The sequence below is a fragment of the Nilaparvata lugens genome, chromosome X, assembly GCF_014356525.2.
Source record: "Nilaparvata lugens isolate BPH chromosome X, ASM1435652v1, whole genome shotgun sequence".
NCBI classification, from domain to species: Eukaryota; Metazoa; Arthropoda; class Insecta; order Hemiptera; family Delphacidae; genus Nilaparvata; species Nilaparvata lugens.
Window position 1 is genome coordinate 46879038 of NC_052518.1, and position 26702 is coordinate 46905739.

General features: G+C 35.0%; 1 protein-coding gene across 9 annotated transcripts in view; it reads right to left on the reverse strand.

The window, feature by feature from the left end:
• The window catches only part of LOC111052507 (carbohydrate sulfotransferase 11), a 98778-nt gene that overhangs the window by 3870 nt on the left and 68206 nt on the right, over positions 1–26702 (reverse strand). For 6 of the 9 annotated variants that reach the window (XM_039441231.1, XM_039441229.1, XM_022339202.2 and 3 more), the window contains 3 exons: positions 26288–26464; positions 20625–20773; positions 486–657 (listed from right to left, as the gene is read on the reverse strand). In XM_039441231.1, the coding sequence (XP_039297165.1) occupies positions 486–657; positions 20625–20773; positions 26288–26449 (483 nt within the window). In that variant the 5' untranslated portion in view covers positions 26450–26464. Of the gene's footprint in view, positions 1–485; positions 658–20624; positions 20774–22860; positions 22973–26287; positions 26465–26702 lie in introns of those variants that run through there. The other 3 variants (XM_039441232.1, XM_039441233.1, XM_022339209.2) reach the window with 2 other exon arrangements.

Sequence of the window (26702 nt, forward strand, 5' to 3'; positions counted from 1 at the left end):
CTAATCGATAGTTGACTATAAGTAGCCTACTTTACTTTGAATTTTCTTTTGAAAATAATTCATATTCTTATAATACACCTGACGAAATAGCAATGTCTATGGGTGTGAAGGGGTGAAGAGATACTTAGCTGTTTCAATTTTCATCTGACGATTTTCGTGCGGTTGACTAAGACAGAACAGAGCGTAAGGTGTAGAAACGTATATGCTGTAGGCCCTATCAGATTTTCTGGATAAACTATGCAATAATAGTGGAATAGATTTAGGTGTACCGTAGCATAGCTGATTTTGGGCTACTCTTGTCTATGAATTTAGAATATCTACCTAATAGTTAATCTTTCTTTAAGATCAACCTCGAAATTGAGGCCTCTTTACAAAATCATTGCTAGCTCTGACAGGATCTCCGCTTACCGTGATTATTATGGTATTTTATGTAGCAATGTAGGTATGTTAGTAAAGTAAGTTGCGTAATAGAAAGTTTGACAAACCTCTTCTGCTTGGGGGTAATCAAGTTCAGGATAGATTTTACGAGCAATAGTACTCAGTTGTTGAGTTGTTTGTCCAAGAAACTGCTCTGTAAAACCTCCAAGTAGACACAGATTGTGCAGCATACTAGAAGAAGCTGCCTTATACACTGGGCACCATGCCAACTTATGACCTCTGTAAACATAGCAAAATCACATCTCATTCTATTATTTTTTCAACTTCCGATCATAATCACATCTTCTATCATTTTTTCAACTTCCGATCATATGGCACAGGCAAACGATATCTAGGGGGGGGGGCGATTTTCACAGAGATGAACAGCGTGTCATCCCCACCAAACGCCCTGAGATCGGTGCGGCCAACTCGTCAATTAGTTTTCAAGTTATTTTTGTCGAGTATTAGACGTATAGCAACATGGCCGCCTCACTTAAGTCTCCACTCTCGACACTTTGACCACAGAGGAAAGAAACACTACTTTATGCTTATTCCGTGCTTTGACTCTTGAGCCGAGTGTAGTTTGTTGCATAGCGTTATTAGTTTTTGCAATCTACCGAATAATAATGATTCAAGTTCATGCAGACATCGTTATGAGAGATGATGTGCGTGAATGTTGTCGGAAAATTGAAGAAGCCAGTTGAAATGACTTCCTGAATCGTTGTGATTCATGATAACTCGGCCTCATAGTGCTGGTCAACCAAAAGGATTCTTCAGTATATCACATGGGATATTTTCGATCACCCGCCATACAAACTTGAATTGGTCACTATTAATTTATACCGTTTCCCCAAACAAACGTAAGACATGACGGCAACACTTCCAAACTAACGAAGAGCTCTATAACAACGACGAGCTCACTTTAACTCTTTTGATGGCAACATTTTATGAACAGAAATTTATTCAGCTGGCCCACAGGTATGATAAAATCCTCAATCTTCGCAATGATTATGTTGAAGATTAATCATAAGGTGTGTTGAGTAATTGTAAGAGATGAATAATATAAAATACCGTGAGTTGCATGAATAACTCATAGGGTTCTTGAAAACGCTGCATTGACTGCGAAGCGTGTGGGCCAGGCAATCCACAGTCACACGAAGCATAAAAGGATCTAGTAATTTACATTAAATGGAGTAAAAAATAAATTTTAATGGAGTAAAAAAGAAATAAATAAGATAAAAAAGCATGGAATGAGAAAGATGCGTGTTTGTGTGAATGAATGGTGATTGGGCTTAGATCGGATTGGGTAGGTCATCGCACGTAGTGCGATCGAAGCAGTTGCTCAGCCGCCTCCCAGCCCATATATGGTACAACCACCTATCAACCCTCTTCCTGTACACCGACAAACTTGTCTCAGCCTCCCTGATCTCTTTGTGGACATTCCTGTATACAAGATATGGATCAAGTAGGAAGGGTTTGTCAGTTCTGAGCTATGTTTCAGATGAGGAATTTCAAAGTTAAAATTGCTTCTGAGACGCGTAAGATACGTATGATTAATTATTTCACCGAAGAGTTCAGTTTTGTATTTTTTTATATGAATTAGCAATGATTTTATGAAAAGTAGCCTTACATTTAAAACTGGGAAATCAGTAAATAATTGGATAGTCGTATATCTATTCTCTTGTTTGTATCTACTCACAAACACAAATAAGCGCAGTCTCCTTTTGTGTGTGTGAGTAAAGGGACGGTCTGCCTAGCCTACCTGTATACTACATAGTATACATAGTATATCAATAACGCAGGTAGGCTGGGCGTGTGTGCCTGCGCATGGGGGAGCGAGGGTTGGCTTAATCTTTCAGGGCTCATGGCAGTTTGGACAGACTATAACATTTTGATCCTCAAACCATTACGTCGAGGTAGCGCTCTTCTTGCGAGTTGATATTAGGGTGGAGGATATCACAGTTAATACCTCTGGCTATGATTTTTAGGTGGGATCAGTATTTAATATTCCTTGTATACCATGCATCGATAAACAATGAGAGAGGTGACTATAGACTGCGGTAAATATAAATACAAAGCAGTTGGCATGATATGTCGGCCCATTCTAAATCTAAGGACAAGCACAGATAGTGCTTGTACCCCACCGATCAATATATAATTATTGTCATCGCGAACGTCAAACTATCATCAAAGTAACCCCCCCCCCATAATATTGGTTGAGCTCGGAATATATATGTTACCCCTCAAGGTTTAAGGTGTCACCGTCCTCGTCCAACCATGCCTCTCTTATAATAACAACATTCGATTTAGATCTGATACCTTGCCAGAAAAGAATGAATTCATGAAAGTTTCTATTTGTTTGTAGCTGCGGATATTTAGATAAAGTATTCTGATACCGAAATAAAATTTAAAAACTATGTTTATGTACTGATCTCTGTTATTTAGGTCATTAATATTGGAAAATTTAATTCATTCAATTATTAAAGGCAGTTACTTGAAAGTCGTTATTAATGGTGGATGACGTTGCATCACCCCGCCTAATAGGAAATAAGAACTAAGATGCAGAGCTGCTGTATTTCATGTTCACTATTTTATTATTATTGTTTTTTCACTCTTTCAAAAAAGTATTGTATTTGTTTATTTCCACATAACGTATGTAGCTTACAGTTGTACTTATCAAATAGATTATGATTATGATGCCGAATGACCTGGCTGGCTCAGATCTGGTGTTCGAGTATCCAGGTCGTACCTGATCAATTTCAGGGCCTCTGACACATGACCCTACACACCTACGGATTTGGCTCGCGGATTTGGCCTGTCTTGGCTCGGCTCGTGCGAAATCCATGAGTGTGTAGGCGATTTAATTGCGAGCCGAGCCGAGCCGAGCCAAATCCGTCAAGAGCTACTGGCGCGGCTCGGCTCGGCTCGGCTCGGGCGATATCTGGGCTCGGCTCGGCTCGGGCGATATCCGTGAGTGTGTAGGCTCTCCCGGCCGGGCGCGTGTAGTTACCAAAAATCAAAATCGCCTAAAAATCGAGATAGCAAAATTTTGATTTCAGATTCGGATTCAGCGCCCTCGAATTAGAAAAATGGTTCGCGGGAACTCTAAAATAGTCGAAAATAACAACTCTGTGAGCACTTAAATGTTATTAATGAAGAATTCTATTTCTATGAAGAATTTCGTTGAACTTATAGCAAGAAAGTACTAGTACTGTAGAATAATAATACCAGTGTTTCCCAAAAATGTTTATTAGCTGTAGAATAAACATATTTCTATTTTTTATTCAATAAAAAAATGAACTTTTTTATATTATTTTTGTCTACTTGTGTGAAATTTTATTGAGGAAGCTGAAATTAAATCACAATTTTTTGTCTCTATTTTTAACAGATTGATATTGAGTATGACAACCTTTTTCGATCAATGAATGAATTGTCATAGTATTTTAAATACTATCTTACATGAGATGTAAAGTGTTGTATACCGTACTTATTGGGAGCTGGTTGAGGCTTTACAATATTTTAAGTATATAGAGGGTTCAATTCTCTATCTACTGCTACGCTATGTGAATTAAGAGTTGGTGTGTGTCTGTGTGAGAAAGAGAGAGAGATTGATTGATTGATTTTATTGATAGTGTGCTAAAAATGAAATACAAAATATACATCCAGATAATTAAACAAAATAAACGATAGTAACATGAACAAAATGGTATTAATGCAATTAAGAGAAAGAAAAATTAGTAGATAATTGGAAAATGACAGATTGTTATAAATTATAAGATAGCAGAAAGCTCTATCCAGGAGGAAGAGAGAATAGAGAAAAATAAGGGGACAGGGAGAAGAGATGAAGAATAAAAGTAAAACATATATAAGAAACTACAAATGAAGCACAATTACTTTTAAGTGGCGTTGAAAGATCTGATAATGAAACTGCACTTCAGCGGACCTCAAAAAGCCTACCGTACGGAATTCACATCCGTCAGAGAGAGAGAGAGAGAGAGAGAGGAGAGAGAGAGAGAGAGAGAGAGAGAGAGAGAGAGAGAGAGAGAGAGAGAGAGGGAGAGATTGATTGATTGAGTACTTTATTTATGTAGATTACAATATATACTGGCTTTTACACTCATACAATAGCTTACAATACAGCAAAGTTTTAGATGAATTTACATAGCATAAACTAAGAAAATAATTATTGAACTGTACAATGATATAAAAAAATCAATTTGGAATAACTATACAAGATAATATTGTAATGCATCTACATAAATTGGCGGAGCTTTGGACATATCAATGAATATTAAAAATATCCTTCCCAGTAACTCTCTACCAAGAACGTTAATTCATTTATAAGACTAAACATTTGTTCACAAATAAAAATTCTGTAGAAGTTCTAATATATATAAAAGTTTAAGAACAAATCATATGATAAATAGAGTGATGTAATTATGTAATCAAATGAAATAATATTATTGAAATGGAGTAGACTAATGGTGGATAAGGGTAATCAATATACAGCAGTAATGCAGTGGATATTCTAAACAATAAGAGTTTATATACAATTGATTCTATAATGAGTTTATATGGAAGGGAAAATGTCATGTTATCGTTCTAGGGCTGGACGGTTTCAGTCATTTGTTCCAAAAGATGTTTTCTTAAAGTCAGGATGATGCTCGCTCGGCTCTCAATGGACCTTATAATAACGGGAAGTGCATTCAATGCACGACAGGCACGGGGAGATGTCAGTATACACCACCGTCAAAGTCAGACACATCCATCCTAGTACTGAAAATCAGTCTTGTTTTGGCGGTGGCTGCTTTTGTCGTTCTTGTGCTGAAAAAGAAGTGTCTTGTTTTGGCGGGGCGAGTCCATGACTAATTTCTCTACCTGGAAAACAGTCTCTGGTTGTCGCTATCACCTCTTGTCGTTCAGCTGGTAGAATGGTTAGGGAGTAAACTGGTTTGAATTTTGGCACAGACTGTACCTTCTTGGAAATATTCTATTTATAACTTAGTGTGACTGGAGAAGTGTGTGTGACCATTCATGAGACAATACTCCTGCGTGACATTGTCTCTTATCTCAACCTTATTCAGTTCTGTTGCTTCCTCTCACTCTCTCCCACTTTCACTCTCTATCTCTCCCTCACCCTCAACCCTCTCTCTATCAGTCCTGCGCCACTCTCTCTCTCTCACACACACACACTCTCTCTCTCTTTTGGTAGAGAGTTAGTGGGGAGGATATTTTTAATATTCTTTCCGAAGAATGGACATTGATATATCCAAATCTCCGCCAATTTATGTAGATGCATAACTACATCTACATCTAGATATAATTATCTACAGTTATTATATTACAAATTGCTTTTTCATATCATATACAGTTGAATAATTATTTTCTTAGTCTATATTATGTAAATTCATCTATAATTTTGCTGTATTGTAAGCTATTGTATATAAGTGTATAAGCCAGTATATATTGTAATCTAGATAAATAAAGTACTCAATCAATCAATCAATCTCTTACCCGGTTGTGTGCTGATGGGAATGATACTATTTTATATCCTTCTCAGAGAATCGAAAATTCAAATGGCATTTAATCATTATTCTAATTATTAAATTTTTCATACAAGGAAATTCGTCGTTTATATAATACTGTCATTTGATGTAAATCAATGTATGAGGTACAGTTTAATAGTTCACTATATTATTATATTATCGACATTCGAATTGCATTTTATATTCATTGTAATTAGTAATATTTTTCATACTTCTCTCCTTTCTTTTCCCTCAGGGTTTTGTTATTATTTCATGCAATGCTTCAGAGATATTATCTTCCACCTATATTGAATTTGACTTTCCCATGCCTACATTTGTAATTTTTTTGTGTCAATTACTATCAACTCTTGCTTGTAATATTGTGAATTCCCCCATTCCACTGAGTAGGTTTGTATAATATAATATTGATGTAGCATCATACTGGAGAATGCGAGAAGTTGAATGTGAGAGAGGGCCGGCTGTGCAACAAAACTAAAGCAGCGATTCAATTGAATACTCTCTTCTTCACTTTCTCACTATAGGACTATATCCCTCAGAAACATACTCTCTTGTAAAATATACAATCCTCTACACTGAAATAATTTGACTCCTTCAAGTTATGTGCTTCCAACTTGAGCATACCGCCCGTTATTCTCTCAATAATATTTATTGAACGAGCGTTAGCAAGTTCTCACTTTTTACCCAAGTTCAAAGTTGTTGCCAGTCTGTGGGTTTGGTTGTTTGTTTGAATGTACTACAATAACTTTGGAAAGAGTTGATCGATCAGCTTCAAATTTTTAATACTCACTCTTCAAACCTTTTTACAGGACAAGTTCGTTGAACAACAAGATATTTTACTCACCTTTTTCAGGAAACAAAAGTAACATGTCTGCCTCACTATTATCCTTCAATAACATACGCGTAATATTAATAATACAAATTCTGATGGCAGTTTGCTCTGACGTTTGTATTATTAATTTCACGAATTTGAATTTTGATTCTGAATCATTCACCCATACGGAGAAATCTATGAAGTTCTATGGATTCATATAGGCAGGCCTACAGCTTAATATTAATAGGAAAACAACTTAATGCTCCTTTTCGAAAGATAATTTGACAGTGAGCTCCACTGGGGAATCCTATTCAAATTTTAAAAAAAAATCTGTAGGTAGCTTCAAAATTTTGGTCTTTCATCTTGGTTCATTGGTCATGAATCTAACATTTTTTATGGGAAGGTTTTAATACAAGATTCAAAAATAGAATTTCAAGAGATAACGAATGGTGGAAATCGCCCATCAATTTATATCAAACCGTTTCAAAGAATATTCACATTCTATTGTTGAAGTTTTGGATATCTGTGATACAGAAATATTGCTCGCCTAGAACAGGATAGATTATTCATCACATATTCTTATTATTATCGTTCCCTAACAACCTATGTTAAGCGTTTATATAGTCGCTGCTGAGAGAGATTTCTGTGATAGATATATAACCGAATAATACTATATGAATACTATATAGGTAATCGTACTATATTCGACTAAACAACGAGAGACCCAAATGAAGGGATTCAAAATATAAAAAACGAAAAATGGGAATGCGAAAAATATTATAATAATTGAAACTCCAGAACTTATCATTTAATTAAGAGGCATTTATGGAATTAATACTTTTCTGAAAAACATTAATAATTGGCAATAATAATTCAGCAATATAGCACTAATAGTTTTAATTTTAGATTACTCTCTCCTGGGTTATTGAAATCTGTGTTGGAGATTCCTCAGTGATTGCTGCATCATCTGAGAAAACCCCGTGAAAGTGAGCTCTGTTCGAAATTAACAGAATCAAGTATGGAGATTTAGAAGAAAACAACCATTTCATTTAATGTTCATTGAAATCGACCACATCAGTATTTCACTTTTTGTGTATTTGAGAAGTAGATATTATTTTGGTAATTATTCATATTGAATGAAAAAGACTAAGAAATTGTCAAAACACCACAGATTTTTCTTAATCAGATTAATCTGTGATTTTTTGACTATTTCTTAGTCTTTTTCATTCAACATCAGTATTTACTCTGTATTACAATGTATTTACATTTACAATGTATTAAGATAATATGAGAAACTTATTGGTTTTTCTCTCAATGATTGTAATGGACGGCTTAATTGGTTTTAAATAATTATAAAAATATCACAGTTTATTGACCGAACATAGTGAGGTCTATGTTTTAACACGGATTTTCTTTTGTCTGTCTGTATGTAACGCAATTACGGCCAAACGCGTTGATAGAATTCGATGAGATTTGGCAGGAATATTCCTTTTTCAACTGCGCGTCGATGTATACACAAAGTTCTTTGAAATTTTGCATTTTAAGGATAATATGGAAAGAAAAGGAATTACTCTGATATCACTATACATATATATCATCTACTCTGAAGATAGGATTAATCAGACTATAGAATTATTCATAATTAATCAGCTGACAAGTGGATTAGACAGATGTCTCGAAAAACCTTGCCAATTTCTATATAAGGTCTACAGTTTCAATCAAAGACCTTAAAGAGATATGCATCTTTAAGGTCTTTGGTTTTAATACCTTGTTTTGCAATCATCCTATTACATTAAGCAAGCAATTTCTGTATATCTGTTTATATTTTTATATCTGGTTATTTATGTTCAACGGATCTCGAAAACGGCTCTAACAATTTTTACGAAATTTGGAACATATACCGTAGTAGGTTTATGATATAAAAATTTGATTGCACTAGGTCTCATCCCTGGGAAAACTCACTGAAGGACATGAAAAGGATAATAATAATTCATCCTTGGAAAAACAGATGATAATTTTGTCGTCTGTCGAAACAGAAGATGCGTGTGTGGGAGAGAGACAGAATTATTTCCAGCTGTGTAATCAATCAGCGAGAAATATTATCTAGACATTTTAATCGACTTGATCAAAATAATCTGATTTGTTGACATGGCATGATAATCATTCTAAACTAGATTATATATTATAATTTTCAAAGTTATTCATTATTTGACAATTTTAAGTGATTAGTGAGTGTTATTTTGTTATTTAATTTGTTTGTAAATAATCTAAATTAGACAATTTTTGTTTTTAAATTTTTGGACTGAAAATTGAACCTGAATGGAAGTGTATGTAACATAGCCTACTTTCTGGACTATTTATAGTATACAAAAAAAATCAATGTAGGTATAAATAAAAATTCGGGGAAGAAACAGTTTTGGGCTGTGCCTGTTAGTCCTTTCCCAATCATTTTAAAGAATTGTGTTCTTTTTATCAATAGTTTATAAATAAATAACGAGCGAAGCTCGGTGCCCCGATATTGGTATTATTATGCGTGCCCATCATTATCAATATTCTCACTTTTGAAAAAACTAATTTAATAGTTGATTAAGAATAATCAAATGAACTTAATAATGCTGAAGGAATTATGATATTTTTTATTGTAAAAAAATAATTCTCATCAGATAGAAGAAAGATTATCACAGAACTGGATGAATTATATTATATGGAATAGAAATTCAAACGTGAACTGAGTTTCTTTTCAAACAGGTGACATTGGATACTTGTGGATGAGAAAACTGCGTGAGGTCTACTGTTCACAGAACTACTAAATACATTCCAGTACAATTATCTTGTTTCACAATCCAATATCAGGGCACCGAGCTTCGCTCGTTATTATTTTATTTATTGATAAACAGAACAAAATGATTGGGGAAGGACTAACAGGCACAGCCCAAAACTGTTTCTTCCCTGAATTTTTATTTTGAGGTCGTGTTTATATTTTACAGCTGGCTATACGTCAGTTTACGAATTTCGGGGATGAGATATTTTGATTTTCCACAGATGCACTCGCTCACTCACTTTATTATCCACAGACGACGAAAATCTCAGCTATTTTTCCAAGGATGAATGATCCTTTTAATGGCCTTCAGCGAGTTTTACCAGGGATGAGACCTAGTGCAATCGAATTTTTATATCATAAACCTACTATATTCCAAATTTCGTGAAAATCGTTAGAGCCGTTTTCGAGATCCGTTGGACATAAATAACCAGATAAATATAAAAATATATACAGAAATTGCTAGCTAAATATAATAGGATTTCTAAGTAGAGTTCATAAGTATCGTAATCTTGCCACACAATTTACCATACAATAATTGAAGCTGATTTCATTCAACTGTATTATACTTTTCAAAGTTTTTGTATTCTACTCATTTCCATTGACAACATGCTCACATGTCCAATCTTCCAGGAATTCTATCTTATATAAATATGCCTCTACATCCCCATATTCCAAGAAAATGGTATTTCTATGTTGAGGAAGCACATACTAAAATTAGCTTATAACAATCAGGTAGTTTTTAGGGAATATGAAAAGATAGACCAATTGACTCAAAGGTCTATTGCTGGTTTTCAAATAAAAGGAAATTCAAAATGAAAAACAATACTAAAAAAATTATTATCTTCAAAATGCTCAATGTTCGAGTATATTCACCATCCAGTTGACTACATTCAACACAGTAGAACCTCTATAATTTGTAGCCTACGGGACCAAGCGTTGAATACAAATTTTGGTGGGTGACGAATATATATCAGGCTCTGCAATATCAAAATATATATATATATATATATATATATATATATATATATATATTATATATATATATATATTATATATCTATTATATATCAGGCTCTGCAATATCGTGGCTGATAAAACGAAATACGAAAAAATTGTATCATGGATACTGATCCCATCATTACCCATATAATTCATAATATAGCCTCTATGAATGGATATTAGAAAATATTGCTATAAATATTAATTTGACATACTTAGAAAGTCTCGTAAAAGATTTCAGAGATCAATACCTGTTCATGAGCGAGTTCTTTAACCCAGGGTGTCTCTAGTTATATTATTATATGTGAATCAATAGAGCTTTCAATGAACTCATTAACTGAATTATCAGTGTTACAATTAGTGTATTTATCTTTATGGGAATACTAATTACAGTGTTTTTGATGGCAAAACTACGAATTATAGAGTAGTTATCAAGAGGTTTCAGTGTACTCACTAATCTTGATAATTCAACTATGAAGTGAAGTTATTTTTGTTTTGTGTCAAGAAATTCACTAACAGATCTATTATTTATGCTCCAAATAACTGCAGAAAAGAGAGACAACTGCACAAAATAGGAATGATATATAACGAATTATTCAGTTTCAAGATAAGTCATCGCCTGATATAACTACTAAGAGAGATAGAAATAAGTGAAAGGTTTCAGAAATAAATTGTCAATGGTCTTGTTAAGAATAGCCTACACATGGGGATTCATCAAACAATGACCATTGTTTGAATAAAACAAGACAGCTCTGCGTAGTACAGTCCGTCCAAGAAGTGTAACCTAACCGTCTTGTTTTGAAAGTGTCAGAGATTCGATGTGTCTGACTTTGTCGTTTCTGGACGAATGTAAATGTGTCCGGTTTTGGCGCCTAACGCACATGCCAATTCGAGACTATTTCAAAACAGTCTTTCCCTGTCGCTGGCGTACGGTGTGTCGGAGGACTAAGGTGGCGCGTACCCACAGGCACTAACAAGAAAGGATTTTGTAAAAATAGTAGTTTGAAGATTGGGTATCCTTGAAGTACTTTCTCCGGTTCTAGTATGTGAATCATCTATCCTCCTGCCTTCAGAGAAAATCATTTTTAAAATAGTTCAGATTACCGTATTTCAAGATATCTCTAACAAGCTTGACTATTCGAAAAAGCCTTTGATCGGGAAGCTTTAATGTTGAACTAGCAATGTGGGCTGGGGTGATATGATCATGGCGTTGAAGAGAGTAGACGAAACGTAGACAATAATTTTGGTAACGCTGTACTTTATCATTCAGAGTGACTTGCATATCGTTGAGAACAGAATTACAATACACCAAATGTGGGAAGATAAGAGATTGAACCAATAATAATTTATTGTTTCTAGGGAGGATTAATCGTGCATTTTCTTCAATGCGTGCATGGCTGAGAATACCTTTTTACAAGTTTTGTTCACTTGTTCTGACCAGTCAAGAGTTTTATTCATAATAATGTCTGAATTTTTCACTGAGCTACAGTAAGGAATGTCATTATCATCTACACTAATTTTGTGAATCAATTCAAGGTCAATATTATTTATAAGACAAGAATATCCGATTATAATGGGTTGTGTTTTGATGGGATTAAGCTTAAAGCCATTTTTCTTTGTCTATTCAACTATCGAATTGATATCCTGATTTATTATTCCAACTGTTTCATTAATTTTTGTTATGGGACAGCTAAATATTAATTTAATTTATTATTAAATATCAACAGCTAAAAATAAATTTGAAGGTCGTCTGCATATGTATGGAAACTGGAGAATTTGATAATGGAAGAAAGGTCATTAGCATACAAAGTGAAGAGGAGAGGGCCTAATATTGAACCTTGTGGTACTCCATGCATAACGTTTTTCCAAGTTGACTTGTTGTCACCGATAGATACACATTGTTTCCTACCTAACAGATAGGATTTGAACCAAACTAACGAGTTGTGACTGAAACCAAGAATAGCTAACTTATTCAAAAGGACTGGATGATCAACAGTATCGAATGCTTTAGAAAAATCAAATAGGGTGAGGATGGTGCATTTTCTTTGGTCCATAGCTAACCTTATATCATTAGTGACATGAAGCAGAGCTGTCTCAGTTGAATGGAATTTCCTGAAGCCTGATTTAAAGTTATGAAGCTCTTTATTGTTGTCTAAAAATTGTACAACTCGAGCATGAATAAGTCTTTCTAACACTTTGGACAATGCAGGTAGAATACTGATAGGTCTGAAAACCTCAACTTTATTGGGTGATGCAATTTCAATTAGAGGGCGAACCAGAGCAAACTTCCAGTTTTCAGGGAAATTGCCTTCTTCGAGTGACTTGTTGAAAATGTATGTAATGGTTGGTAAAACAGCAAATAACATCTTCTTGATAAATTTAATAGGAATTTTGTCTACACCCATAGCATTACTATGAATACGTTTAATTGCTTTGAAAGTGTCTTCTTCTGAGATTGGATGGAAATGAAATTTTTGGATGGAATGAATTTTTTTGGTAAAGCTAAGTTTGTAACTTGTTCTTCTAGATCATTGATATGATTAGCAATGACAACTTCGTCACGTTGGTTAGAGTGTGAAACGAAATGGTAATTTATATTGTCCAATGGTAAGTCAATTTGGGGATTCGATTTCTGTTTGCCAAGCCCGAATTCTTTTATTCCCTGTCAAAGTGATTTAGAGTCTTGTCTATTGTTTGTCATGAACGAATTCAAGTACCTAATCTTTAAGTTCCGTAATTCCTGTTCAACTCTATTTCTAAGGCTCCTATCAAACTGTCCAAGTCAAATGTCTTTTTAAATTTTCTATGTGCTTTGTCTCTAGGCCTACGTCCCATCATCTCAAGTATGTCTTCAGTCATCCACGGTACTAGTCGTTTTCTATTAATCCTCCTTGTCACATAAGGTGCATATTTGTCATACAAAGTCAAAGTCCAATTCTCGAAAGTTTTGACCATGTCATTAACTGAAGGTAGTGCTTCAATTTGATGCCATGGAGTCTGAGCCACATCAGTCAGGAAAGCGGCTTCATCAAAGTTTTTAAAGTCTCTATAAGTGATAATTTTCTGTTCTGGCTTAGGTATCTTATGGGAGAGTACACAGTAGATCAAATCATGTGCAGAAATAGCTGGGACTGGGATTTGACCTGTTTGAGCAACCTCGTTGGGATCACTAACAATGAGAAGGTCAATGACGAGTGTGTCTGATTCATTAGTATGATGAGTTGGATCGAGAGGTAAAATAGTCATGTTTAGGCATTGGAAAATTGTAGTAAGTTGAAAGTAGTCAAAGTTACGATTTGTCATTTTCAAGTCGGTGTTCATATCCCCCATAACAAGTATACAGTTATAACAAGGAATAAGAGAAAGCAAGGCATTTTCGAAAATGACCTATTTTTGGTGGGCGATAACAGATACCAACGAGTAATTCATCAGAACTGGATAAGGATAATTCAAGTAACATGAACTCTGGTCTGGAACAATACTCCTGTTTAGATGTGATTAAAACTATTGTTTTGATACCATCTTTCACATAAACTGCTACACCCCCACAAGCTTTATTTAATCTATCATTTCGGAAGAGATTATATCCAGGTAATGCAACAAGATTTGATCGAATACTAGGCTTTAAAAATGATTCGGAAATTCCAATTATATTGAAGTCCTGAAAACGGAAGATTGCTTTGAGTTCATCAATGTGACAGCTGAGGGATTGGACGTTAAGGTGAGCAGCCTTGAGAAGTTTTTTGAAAGAGTAGAGCTTATTGGATAAAAACATACCTGCGTCATTATTACTATTATTGAAATAATCATACCTACTTTAGGGCGAGCGAGCTGACGTGTCAGTGAGAGGCATCATGGAAGTAGCAGACCAACCCTGGTCCGACCTCAGAATGACACATGACGGGGAAAATGGGAGAGAGAGAGAGAGTGTGTGTGTGTGTATGTGTGTGTGTGTGTGTGTGTGTGTAGAGAGAGAGACAGATAACATAACAATAAGGAGGAAATGGAAGTGAAAATGGTCAGAGTTGAATTCATATTCAACTCTTTTCATATTCATAGTTGATTTTCTGATTTTATATTTGGATTCATCTTTCCAAAGTTTAAAATTTAAAAAAGTTTTAAAAATGTTCATGTTTAGACCTGAACTTTTGAGTGTTCAAACACTTCTAAAAACCTTTCCCTTTGTGAGCAAGAATTTATTCAAAAAGGGTACTGAGATTTTTATTTTTCTTTCAAGTAGCCCTAGTTTTTTATTACAAGTATCCCTATACAGATAAAAATAGTAAAAATATTAATAATATCATATCTAAATGTAAATCGATCTCCAGAGCAGAACAATTCAAAATGAAGATGATAAATCCTTTATCTCCAATGTTTAGAGGCCAACCAAAAGTACATAAGGTTGGAGTACCAATAAGGCCAGTAGTAAATTATCGTAATTCTCCTGCATATAAAGTTTGCAAATATTTGAATAAAATACTACCTCAAAAGACAATAAAGGGAGAAAATCATAAAAACCACATATCATTTAGTTCAAAAAATTAAACATATGAAAATTCCAACTGATTTTCCTATTTTCCTATCATTTGATGTAACCAACATGTACACTATTATTCCACCAGATGAAACAATTAGAATTCTGAAACAAAATTTGATAGATAATAATATAAATAATGATGAAATAGAATATCTAATAGCATTGACAACAGTATGTGTAGATCAAAATTATTTCAAATTCAATGAGAAAAAAAACAAAAGGAAGGTTTGGCAGTGGGCTCTCCTTTATCAGGTTATCTTGCTAACATATTGATATGATAATCATATGTCATGAATCAGTTGTTTGAATTATTCTAAATCATCAGAAAGTTTGTTATTTTATCTCAGTTTATTTTAGTCAATAGAAGCCATTATTCTAGCCCTTCAATGGTCTCTATTTATTACAATTTTATTGACTAAAATAAGTACCGGTAATCAAAATGCCAAAGAGAAAAACCCGGGATCGAAATAATGTTGAATCTCCATCACGGAATCAGGATAAGCCTACCGAATTATCTCGAAATGAACCCGTTGATACATCTTTCAACTCGGAATCAATTGGGAAAATTCTCAAACCAAAATGTCTAAGTGTGGATCCAGATTCTCCTAGTGCACCAATGGAATGGAGACACTGGAAAAGAATGCTGGATGCCTACTTGAAAGGAAACTATTACACTGAAGATACGAAATTGGATATCTTAGTTACCTTGCTGTCAGCTGAAAATTACAAATTGATAATAGATTGTACTACATTCGAGGAAAGTATCTCCATCCTTGAAGGCATATTTATCAAGAAGAAAAGCGAAATCTTTACAAGGTACCTTCTCTCTATAAGAAAACAAAAACAAGGTAAGTCCATCGATAATTTTTTCCTAAAACTGAAAGAACTCAGCCTAGAATGTAATTTTACAGCGATCTCTGCTACAGAGAATCGAGAGGAGCACATAAAAGAAGCATTGATTGCAGGTTTATATTCATCCGAAATCCGCCAAAAAATTTTAGAAAGCCCAGATATGTCTTTGCATGAAACTCTTAATCGTGCAAGAGCTTTTGAGTCTGCAAAAGATCAATCACAATGCTACAATAAATCTAATCCTCCATTTGAGCTTAATGCTTGCAAAGATACAGAAAATGCATCAAATCTAATTCCTAATCAAAAAAACACTTCAGACTCCTCATTATCAGCTGTTAGTATTAGTGGACAAGCATGCTTTTTTTGTGGCAACAAAAAACATTCTCGACTATTTTGCCCAGCTAAAAACGAATTCTGCAAGAAGTGTGGTAAGAAGGGACACCTTGCTCGGGTATGTAACTCAAAATCTTCCGTTTTAGAGAAAAAAAGAGAAATTAGTAATTCGATATTACTAACACCTTCAGTGCAAGCCGAAAAATGTCTTTCAAAGGTTATTATTCCTATTACCATAAACGGAACTGAAAGTCAAGCACTGATCGATACTGGAGCAACTGGCAACTTTATTGACGATACCTATGCAGAAAAACTGAATTAAGAAGTTATACCAGAGATATAACACAACCTTAATGCTTATGCAAGACCTCTGTGAAAATATTATTCTTGGGCACGAATTTCTGAACAATTTCTCCAGTATAGAAATACCATTTGGAGGTAATAAGCCACCTCTTACTATTTGCGGAATAACTCAAGCAAAAATTCCTCCTTGCTCCCTTTTTCAACATCTAAAACCCAATTGTCAACCAATTACAACCAAATCTCGCAAATTATCAAAAGATGATGAAGATTTCATTTCCAATGAAATTCAACAATTACTGGAAGATGGCATCATAGAAGAAAGCCACACACCTTGGCGTGCCCAAGCATTTGTTGTTAAACCCGATAACCGAAAAAAAGGATGGTTATAGATTATTCTAGAACTATAAACAAATTCACTGAATTGGACGCCTATCCCATTCCAAATATGGAAGATTTAGTTCGCAAAGTAGCTCAGTATTCCTGGTATAGTACTGTAGATCTGAAATCCGCATATCACCAAGTACCAATCTTACTTGAAGAAAGGCAATACACAGGATTTGAAGCATGTGGGAAACTTTATCAGTTCTGTCGTATTCCTTTTGGTGTCACTAATGGTGTTTCAGCTTTTCAAAGAGTAATTGATTCACTCATACAAAAAGAGAAATTATTTGATACCTATGCTTATTTAGATGACGTCATAATTTGTGGAAATTCAAAAGAAGAACATGACACTAATCTTGAACGGTTTCTTGCAGCAGCTTCAAATAACTCACTTACTATAAACAAGGAGAAGAGTAAATTCTGTCAAAAGGAGATACGTTTCCTAGGATTTTTAGTTGGAAACAAATCATTACGTCCAGATCCCGAACGCCTTGAGCCTCTACTTAATATGCCCCCACCTCCTAATCCCAAAACTCTTCAGAGAACTGTGGGCCTCTTCGCACATTACTCTCGATGGATACAAAATTTTTCAAGTAAAATTCATGCCTTGGCACACTGTACGCTCTTCCCTCTTCAAGGAAAGGCCCTTGCAGCTTTTGAAGATCTTAAAAAAGAGGTAGCTGCAGCTGTAATACATGTTTTTGATGAAGGAGGCATTCTCACTGTAGAGACTGATGCCTCAGATTTCTGCATAGCAGCAACACTATCTTACAATGAACGTCCTGTTGCATACTTTTCACGAATGCTAAACGAAAGTGAAAAACGACACTCATCAGTTGAAAAAGAGGCATATGCCATTGTAGAATCTATTAGGAAGTGGCGTCATTACTTATCTGGTCGTTTCTTTCAACTTATTACTGATCAAAAATCTGTTTCATTCATGTTCAATAGCACGGCAAGAGGCAAGGTGAAGAACGAAAAAATCATGAGGTGGCGCCTTGAGCTATCTCAATACACCTTTGAGATCATTTACCGACCTGGAAAAGAGAACATAACTGCTGACGCTCTTTCTCGAGCATGTGTGATAATGGGATGTATCACATCAAAACAAGACTTGATAAAATATCATCAAGACCTCTGCCACCCCGGCATCACAAGATTTTTTCACTGGACTAAAGCTCATAACCTTCCATACTCGGTAGATGACATCAGAGAAGTCTGCATGGAATGCAAGATCTGCTCAGAGCTGAAGCCAAGATTCAACTGTTTCAAAGGAAAATTGATAAAAGCAACTCGGCCTTTTGAAAGGATCAACACTGACTTCAAAGGACCCCTGCCATCATCAACTAGAAACAAGTACATCCTCACTATTGTGGATGAATATTTGAGATTTCCCTTTGCCTATCCCTGTCGAGACATGTCATCAGAAACAGTAATTCAAAATCTCAATGACTTATTCACCACATACGGCTATCCTTCATACATACACACTGATAGAGGGACCAGTTTTCTATCAAAAGATGTCAAAGATTACTTAATGTCCAAGGGTGTAGCTACCAGTTCCACAACACCTTACAACCCTCAAGGTAATGGACAGGTGGAACGCTACAATGGAATAATTTAGAAGACAATCCGTTTAGCCCTACGGTCCAGGAACATGGATACTTCTCACTGGGAAAAGGTACTCTTAGAATCACTAAGCAGCATTCGCTCGCTTCTCTGCACGACCATCAATTGCACACCTCACGAGCGAATGTTCATTCATCCTCGTAATCCCACGTCTATGACAAACTTGCCATCCTGGCTGATCAACGCCAAGGAGGCATGGATGAAGACCTTTGTAAGACGCAGTAAGCATGATCCTGAAGTTGAAAAGGTAGAAATTATTCATTTGAACCCTCATGTCGCTCAAGTAAGACTTTCTGATGGAAGAGAAGTTTCTGTCAACATTCGTAGATTGGCCCCGGTAGGTTCCACTACTGGGAGGGAAGAATGATATGATAATCATATGTCATGAATCAGTTGTTTGAATTATTCTAAATCATCAGAAAGTTTGTTATTTTATCTCAGTTTATTTTAGTCAATAAAAGCCATTATTTTAGCATTTATAGAAAACCAACACATACAGATTGTATAATTCCTAGAGATTCAAATCATCCATGGCAAAAAAAAATTCAACTTTCAGTTCAGTGATATACAGGCTAATGAATATTCCCATGTCAAAAGATAATTACAGAAAAGAGAAGAAAATAATAAAATATATGGCAATAAAAAATGGATATAATATCAAAACTATTGATAGAATGATTTACAAACAAAAATAAAAAGTAATACAGAATAGAACTCAAAATAATCAAGGAAATAAAGAATATATTTGTGTTCCATAAAACACAATATTTAATAAAGCTATAAGAAAAACCTTTACAAAAAATAAATTCATTTTAGATTATAGGACAACAAATAATGCATTTGAACTGATAAAAAAGAAATCAAATTTAAATGTACCGCAAGATAAGTTTAAAAAATCTGGAATCCATGAACTTAAATGTAGTGATTGAGACAAATCCTATATCGGACAAATGGGTAGAAATTTCCATATCAGGTTTCAAGAACATATCCAAGCACTAAAATCTAAAAATTATACACAAAAGTCGGCATTTGCTGAACACTTGATAGATTCAGGCCATAATTTTACTGATATGAATTCCAATATAAAAATACTAAATTATGGTAATAAAAGTGGAAAACTGAATGTTAAAGAAGAATTTCATATTTATAAAGTGGCAAAATTAAACAGAGATAAAATGATAAACTTAATCCAATTGGACACCAATAACCCCATTTTTGATAGAATCATGCGAATTTAAATCCAAAATTTATAGTTTTAGTTCATAAAATCATATGAATACACTAACATATGATCAAAATAAGAATCTTCGATCTTCCAGCAGTATTTATTTATTTAATTCATATCACTTGAAAATGGCATCAATATCCAAAACATGTGATTAAATAATTCAAAAAGGGTACTGAGATTTTTATTTTTCTTTCTATTTTATTACAAGTAGCCCTATACAGATAGTAGAGATAAAGAAATTATTATCTTATTAACCTAGTACGTTTTTACTATGATAATAGAAAGCTATATAAAAAACAGCCATAACTCCCTTGTTTTCGGGTATTTTCGAAAATGGGACATACGCTTTAAAGAATTCGGGGTCGCTGAATTCAAATCTGAAATCAAAATTCCTCTATCTCCATTATTGGACGATTTAGATTTTGGTGGAGAGGATAGCCTTGAAAAGTACGGCAGGCCGGGCTCGCGTTGCTTACTACTAGTGTGTAGTGATTTTGCTCAGAGTCGTTCAAGGACACGAGCCAACACAGGCTAAATCCGCGAGCCAAATCCGTAGGTGTTTAGGGCCCTTTAACGACTGCTTTTTAGGCAGCCGGGACCAATGGCTAAACACGTGTACATCCGAAACACGGGAGTGGTCCGAATATCTAGCCCGGGCCGGGATTCAAACCTGGGTTTCTGGTTTACAAAGCCAGCATCTAAACCACTCGACTACGGCCACTCCGTGGTCTAATCTAGAAAAAGATTATAATATTTAGTTGTACTCACTTATCTATGTAGAAAACACTGTATTGTGGAGTCGGAGGATGCTTGAATAGTGACACTTCAGCACTGTTTTTGAATAATCCCAAATTATATTTGCTGCAAACTTTTTGTACACGCCCTATTCTTTTTGCATTGATTGATTCAGCATCCTTCTGAAACATTTGCCATTTCCAAACAGTTTTTCATTAATAATGTATTATTAATACATTTTCGGTTATTATGTAGGCTGCAGTGGAGTAAAGGAATAATAATTTATAATTAACACAAAAGAGATTGAGCTAGGGTTTTATGTTTTCTTAAAGAAATCCAATCTATGCCTCTCCTTGATCCTTCCAAATCTGGTGTTGTAGCCATGTGTTTCGTTTCGTGATCCTGTTGACGAGTATTTTTTAAAGTACATGACTACGTCAAAAATATATTGCCCATAGATTTTTAAGATTCCAAACTGTGGAAAAACGAGTTTTACTGAGTCTAATCTTTTTAACTTCATTATTATTCTGAGAGCTCTTTTTTGTTGTAATAGTATTTTATCAAGGTTACTCTTGGTTGTACTTCCATAGATAGCAAGTCCGTATGCTAGATGAAAATGTATTAAAAAGTGGTACAGGGATTTCATTGTCTGTATACTGCAGATATCTGTCAATTGCCACAAAGCAAAAAGGCCGGGGGATATCTTTTTTACAACCTGAGAAACATGTTTATCCCATGATAAGCTGCTATCAATATCAAGGCCTAAGAATTTAGTGCCATCCACTAGTTCTAAGGTTTCGCCATTTATTTCAACATTTGGGGGCCAATAATTAATTCTTTGCCTTGTTGAAAAAGGAACTACAATGGACTTGCTGGCGTTTAAAAGAAGATTCCTATTATTTAGAAATTTATTAATGGAAGACAAGCCAACAGCGGATGCTGCTTCAATCTCTTCAATGGATTCACCCGAGAAGATGATGTTTGCATCATCAGCATAAAGACAAACAGCAGCTTTCCCCTGGACCACCCCAGGCAACCCTTTGATGTAGCACAGGAACAATAAAGGACCCAATATTGAGCCTTGAGGGACATCATATTTCAGACTCCTCAGGTCAGAGCGGTATCTAATTTTATATTGCAGCGCATGCGTCTCTTCAATATGCTCTATCTCAACAAATTGTTGCCTATCCTTCAGGTACGATGCAAACCATGTCTGTTCCATTCCATTTACACCTAGAGTTTTCAACATATCTATCAAAACATCATGTCTCACACTGTCAAAAGCACGAGTCATATCTAAGAATATCCCAACAATTTTCTCCCCTTTGTCGATTGCATTTACGATAGAGTTAATGAATTCGACTCCAGCAGTTATCGTGGACTTTTTAGAGCAAAACCCATGCTGCTCTTTGTCCAAAATGTTATTTGTTTCTAAATATTCCATTAGCTGCATGTACACCACACGTTCAATAATTTTAGAAAATACCGATAAAATAGATACTGGCCTATAACAAGCAGGTTCTCTGACATCACCCTTCTTAAATATTGGAAAACCCCTGGCTACCTTTAAAATGTTTGGAAAATGGCCCGATATCAAGGAGGAATTTATTATATGAGTCAGGGGTTTAATTATTGCCGGCAAGACTTTTTTAACTATTGTAATTGGGATGTCATCTGGCCCTGAAGAAATTTTATTTTCAAATGACATTATTATTTTTACTAACTCATATTCTGAAATAGTTTTGAATCTGAATCTCAGTGTGGATTGACAGTTTGGATAAATCGGGGTTTCAACAGGTTCACATCTATCAGGAATATTTGGTATGACAAACTTATCTACTGCTGTAACAAAGAAATCATTAAAGATATTACTAATAGTAAGAGGGTTTGTTACATGAATTCCATTATCTATAACACTTAAATTTGAGTTTTTATTTTTGTTTTTACCAACATTATCGTTAACAATCTTCCAGATAACTCTATTTTTATTTCTTGCATTGGCGACTTTTTTGTCAAAGACTTTTTGTTTATTTATTGATATTTCATGTCTCAAATCTCTCTTTCTAGTTTTAATTTGATCTTTTAAATCATCACTCTTTGTATTTCTAAATATTCTTTCAAGCTCTAATAAGTCTCTCCTCTTCCTAATGACCTCGCTGCTCGAATATTTATCCTTATTTGTTTCCTTCTCATTCATAAATAGCTTTGGAAAATTAATGTTGAAATAATATGAAAAAATTGAAATAAATACATTATACTTATCACTTACTGAAGATTGATAAACATCCATCCAATTGACGCTCTCTAAATCTTTGTAAAATATATTGGAATTACAGTCGTCAAATCTCCTGCTGAGACCTCTTATTGTTTTTTTGTGAAATCTACTAACATTAAGAATTTCAAATAGCTGAGCATCATGATCTGATATATGGGTTATAATGCCTGACACTTTTAAGTTCTCATCACAAATATTTGTAATAAAATTATCAATGGCAGTTTCAGATGTTGTAGTTATTCTAGTTGGAAAATCGACCTTAAATGACATATTATACATTTTTAGAATATTTCTGAACTTATGGTAAACATTATTCTTCTCTAGTACATTAATATTAATGTCACCAGCTAGTACAACATTTTTGTATTTCCTGCACAGAATTTCAAGCAATATTTCAAGTTTTTCTAAAAAAGAATCTAAGAAACAATGTTGGGGTGTTCTGTACAAACAGGCCATAACAAAAGAGAAACTATTAATTGAAAATTCAGTCACACAACACTCAAATTCTTTTTCCATCGTTATAGACTTTATTGCCGGCAGTTTAACGGGCCTGCAACTTGAATAGATTTTATTACTAACTAGAATCATGACCCCGCCTCCCATATTATTACTCCTAAAGAATTTCGAGCTTATAGTATAGTCGGGTATATTTAACAGTGCAGTTTCAGCTTCTGACATCTTGTGCTCAGATATTGCCAGTATGTCAGGTTTTAGCTCCTCTAAATTAATTCTCAGCAAGTCTAAACGGGATGGCAAGTGCTGAACATTCTGATGTAAGATTGATATTCTTCCGGATCCAGCCTGTGAGACACCTGTAGCTAAGGTTGAGTAGTTTCCACCAAGCGGCAGTCGTTTCCCAAATTTGCCGCAGGAGCTGCAGCGATAGACTGGGACTCGACCTCGGGAGACAGCACGTCGCCGAGCCGCCCAATTGGTGACCGGGATGGAGAGGCCACGCAGCCATCAGAAGCAGCCCCCCGCGAAGGTGAGCCGCCATCGGCCAGAGAAACAGGAGAGTCAACAATCACAGAGTCACCGCCCTCAATAGCCGCAGAAATCCTTCCAGCCAGCCAGCCCTTGCCCCAACGGTTGAGGTGCATGACGTGTCGAGTGTGGTGAAATCTTTCTGCCCGACTTGCCTCTACAAGTATCACATTCTCATACCTCCCGCCAAGAACTTTGAGTAAACAGTTCGTCCGCGCCACTTCCCTGTTCACACAAGACCACTCAACAAGATCGTGTCTGTTTGGAACATCCACTAAGACAATTTTATTTTTTTGAAATCGATTAATCGTCTCCTCGATGCCCGTTAGTGCCTTTTCTGCCTCGTTTCTTGCAACATCGTTTGCGCCGCACAATATAATTAGAATATCATTATCTGCAATTTCACCAGATATATTATCATGGCATAAAATCTGTTCAGTCCTAGCGCCAGGACTTACAAAACCAATACATTCGTAGGAGTGTTTCAATCTACCATTCAAATGCCACGTTAAATTCCTTCCATGACTATCAGATACCAACAGTATCTTCTTTGTTGTATTGAGCCTATTTTTAGGGAGATTGTTTTTTACCAATTCTGGTGCATTTTTTTTATTGTGAGGTCGTTTGCGTTTTGCGGTAGCAATCTCTTCAGCCATTGCTGCAATATTTGTATCTATATCCTCCTCATTTACTTGTAGAGGCTGGTAAAAGTTACGTAACTTGACGTTAAAATTGCTAGGCAGACTATTTCTTAATTTATTTCTCCCTCTTAGCAGGTTCTAACTGGAAAACCGGGGTATTACGCTTGAGGTCAACTATTTCTTCATCTCTCTCCAAAATATTTTTTTTTTGATTTACAATTTCCTCCCTAGCCTGTTCTAAATCCTCTTTAAGCACTCCTAAGATAGCCTTCTGGTTCTCAACCTCCTCCATGAGAAGGCTATTCAATTCTACATTTAGATCCCCCTCATTTTGTTCACCAACAGCATTAGATGAAACTGAGATTGAGGTCTTTTCGTAAATCTTATCCGATGCCTGTACACTACACTCGACACAAGACCATATCATTTCACCATTTTTTATTAACTCGTACTCATCCTTAGAGAGACCAGTGCATTTTACTAAGTGGAACCACTGCGAACAGTTTCCCCTGCAAAGTACAGCTTTATTGCACTTATTTACATTTTTGTTACATTTACCACAAGGGTACTTTTTTGTTCTCTTACACATGCTGTTCAAATGATTTTAATTGGTAAGGAAATTGACAGGAAAAAAATTGCTAAGAGAGCAGTCACAGCAGTTCGGAAAATTTGGAAGCTCCTGAAATAGAGAAGGATTGAGGAAGAGAAAGATAGATTGGAGAAGGAAAAATTGGATGATAATAATAATACAATCGATGTGAAAAAGTAGGTCAGTGGGTTTATACCGAAGAAGATAGCAGATAAGAGAAGAAAGACGATTGATGAAGCACGCTTATCTCAAAAATAGTATTGCCGCAGGCACTGATAAGGAATCACAGCACTGTAGTTGGAGCGCGAAACAGTGTAGTAGCAGACGACAGTACAGCCACCGGCTGGTGAGATCAAGTTCAGCAGTGCAAAACAACAAATAACTTAATCATGTTGGACCAAGTGCAAGAAGATGCGGATATGGTATTACGATTGAATCGACCTTACTTACGAACCACACATATATGTCCAGGTGGGTAGAGTGATAATACAACATACATATCACTACAGCACAAAAATTAACTCAAATTAACGTGTAAAACAGAATAATTAACCGAAAAATCACAGAGCCATAAAGATCATGATCATCCACGATAGGCAGTTCTATAAATAATAAATTGAAAATTTGAAATAATTAATCCATTCAATGTGCTTCTATTTCTATCACTTATATTTTTTGATTGAGCAGCTCTCTTGTAAATTGCTCGACAGTACAAGATGTTGGTTCAATGATAAATCATTCATTCTAATTGCCACTTTTTATATTGTTATTTTAACGTTACTATTGTTGATACTATATTGTTATATACTCAATATGTGGTTGTTGGAATAAAAATTTGAACTGTATCATCCATTCAAATGTAATTATGTATGGGTTGCGCTCTGAAAAATGAAATACATAACTTTAGGCGTACCAGTATTTATTTATCAAGATTCAAGAGACCCCTCATCTGAACTCGACAAGTACGGTAATATTTGTACAGTAGGATAGGATCCCTATATTTGACAGCATAGTTTCAATTTATACCAGAATTGAATATTGGAATACTGTGGAAATATTCAAAGTTTGATAATATCAATAATTACCATTTCCAAAACTAGAAAGTTTGATAATATTATTGAGAATACAAACATTTTTTTTAAACCCACTTCCTCTAGATGAATAGGAAACACATAATATAATTTTAGTGGAGTTTTATAATACTCACAATAAGAAGTTTAATGTCTTGCCCAGACAGCAAACCTGCAGTATCTATCGTTTTATAATACAATAGATGCGATATTGTAGAAAGAATTGCTGCTATTGCGACAAAAATCAGAAACAAACGAACGAATAGAGCACAGGGTTTTCGCTTCAGATGTATTCGCATCTAGCCAGTCTAAATCTGAAAAGCACAAATTGACAAACAATAGAAAAAGTGCAATGAAACTGAGTTTAAAACTATTCAAGAAATAGCTTAACACGTACGGTATATGTAATCTGTGATGCGTATTATTAACAGAAAATTGAAAATGATAATGTGTGCCGGTACCAATGTTATTGTGTAGTCATGTACCAGTATTTATAATTGGAGTTGCATTTTTCATGCTAAATTGAAACAAAAAATTCAAGTTTTATTAGAT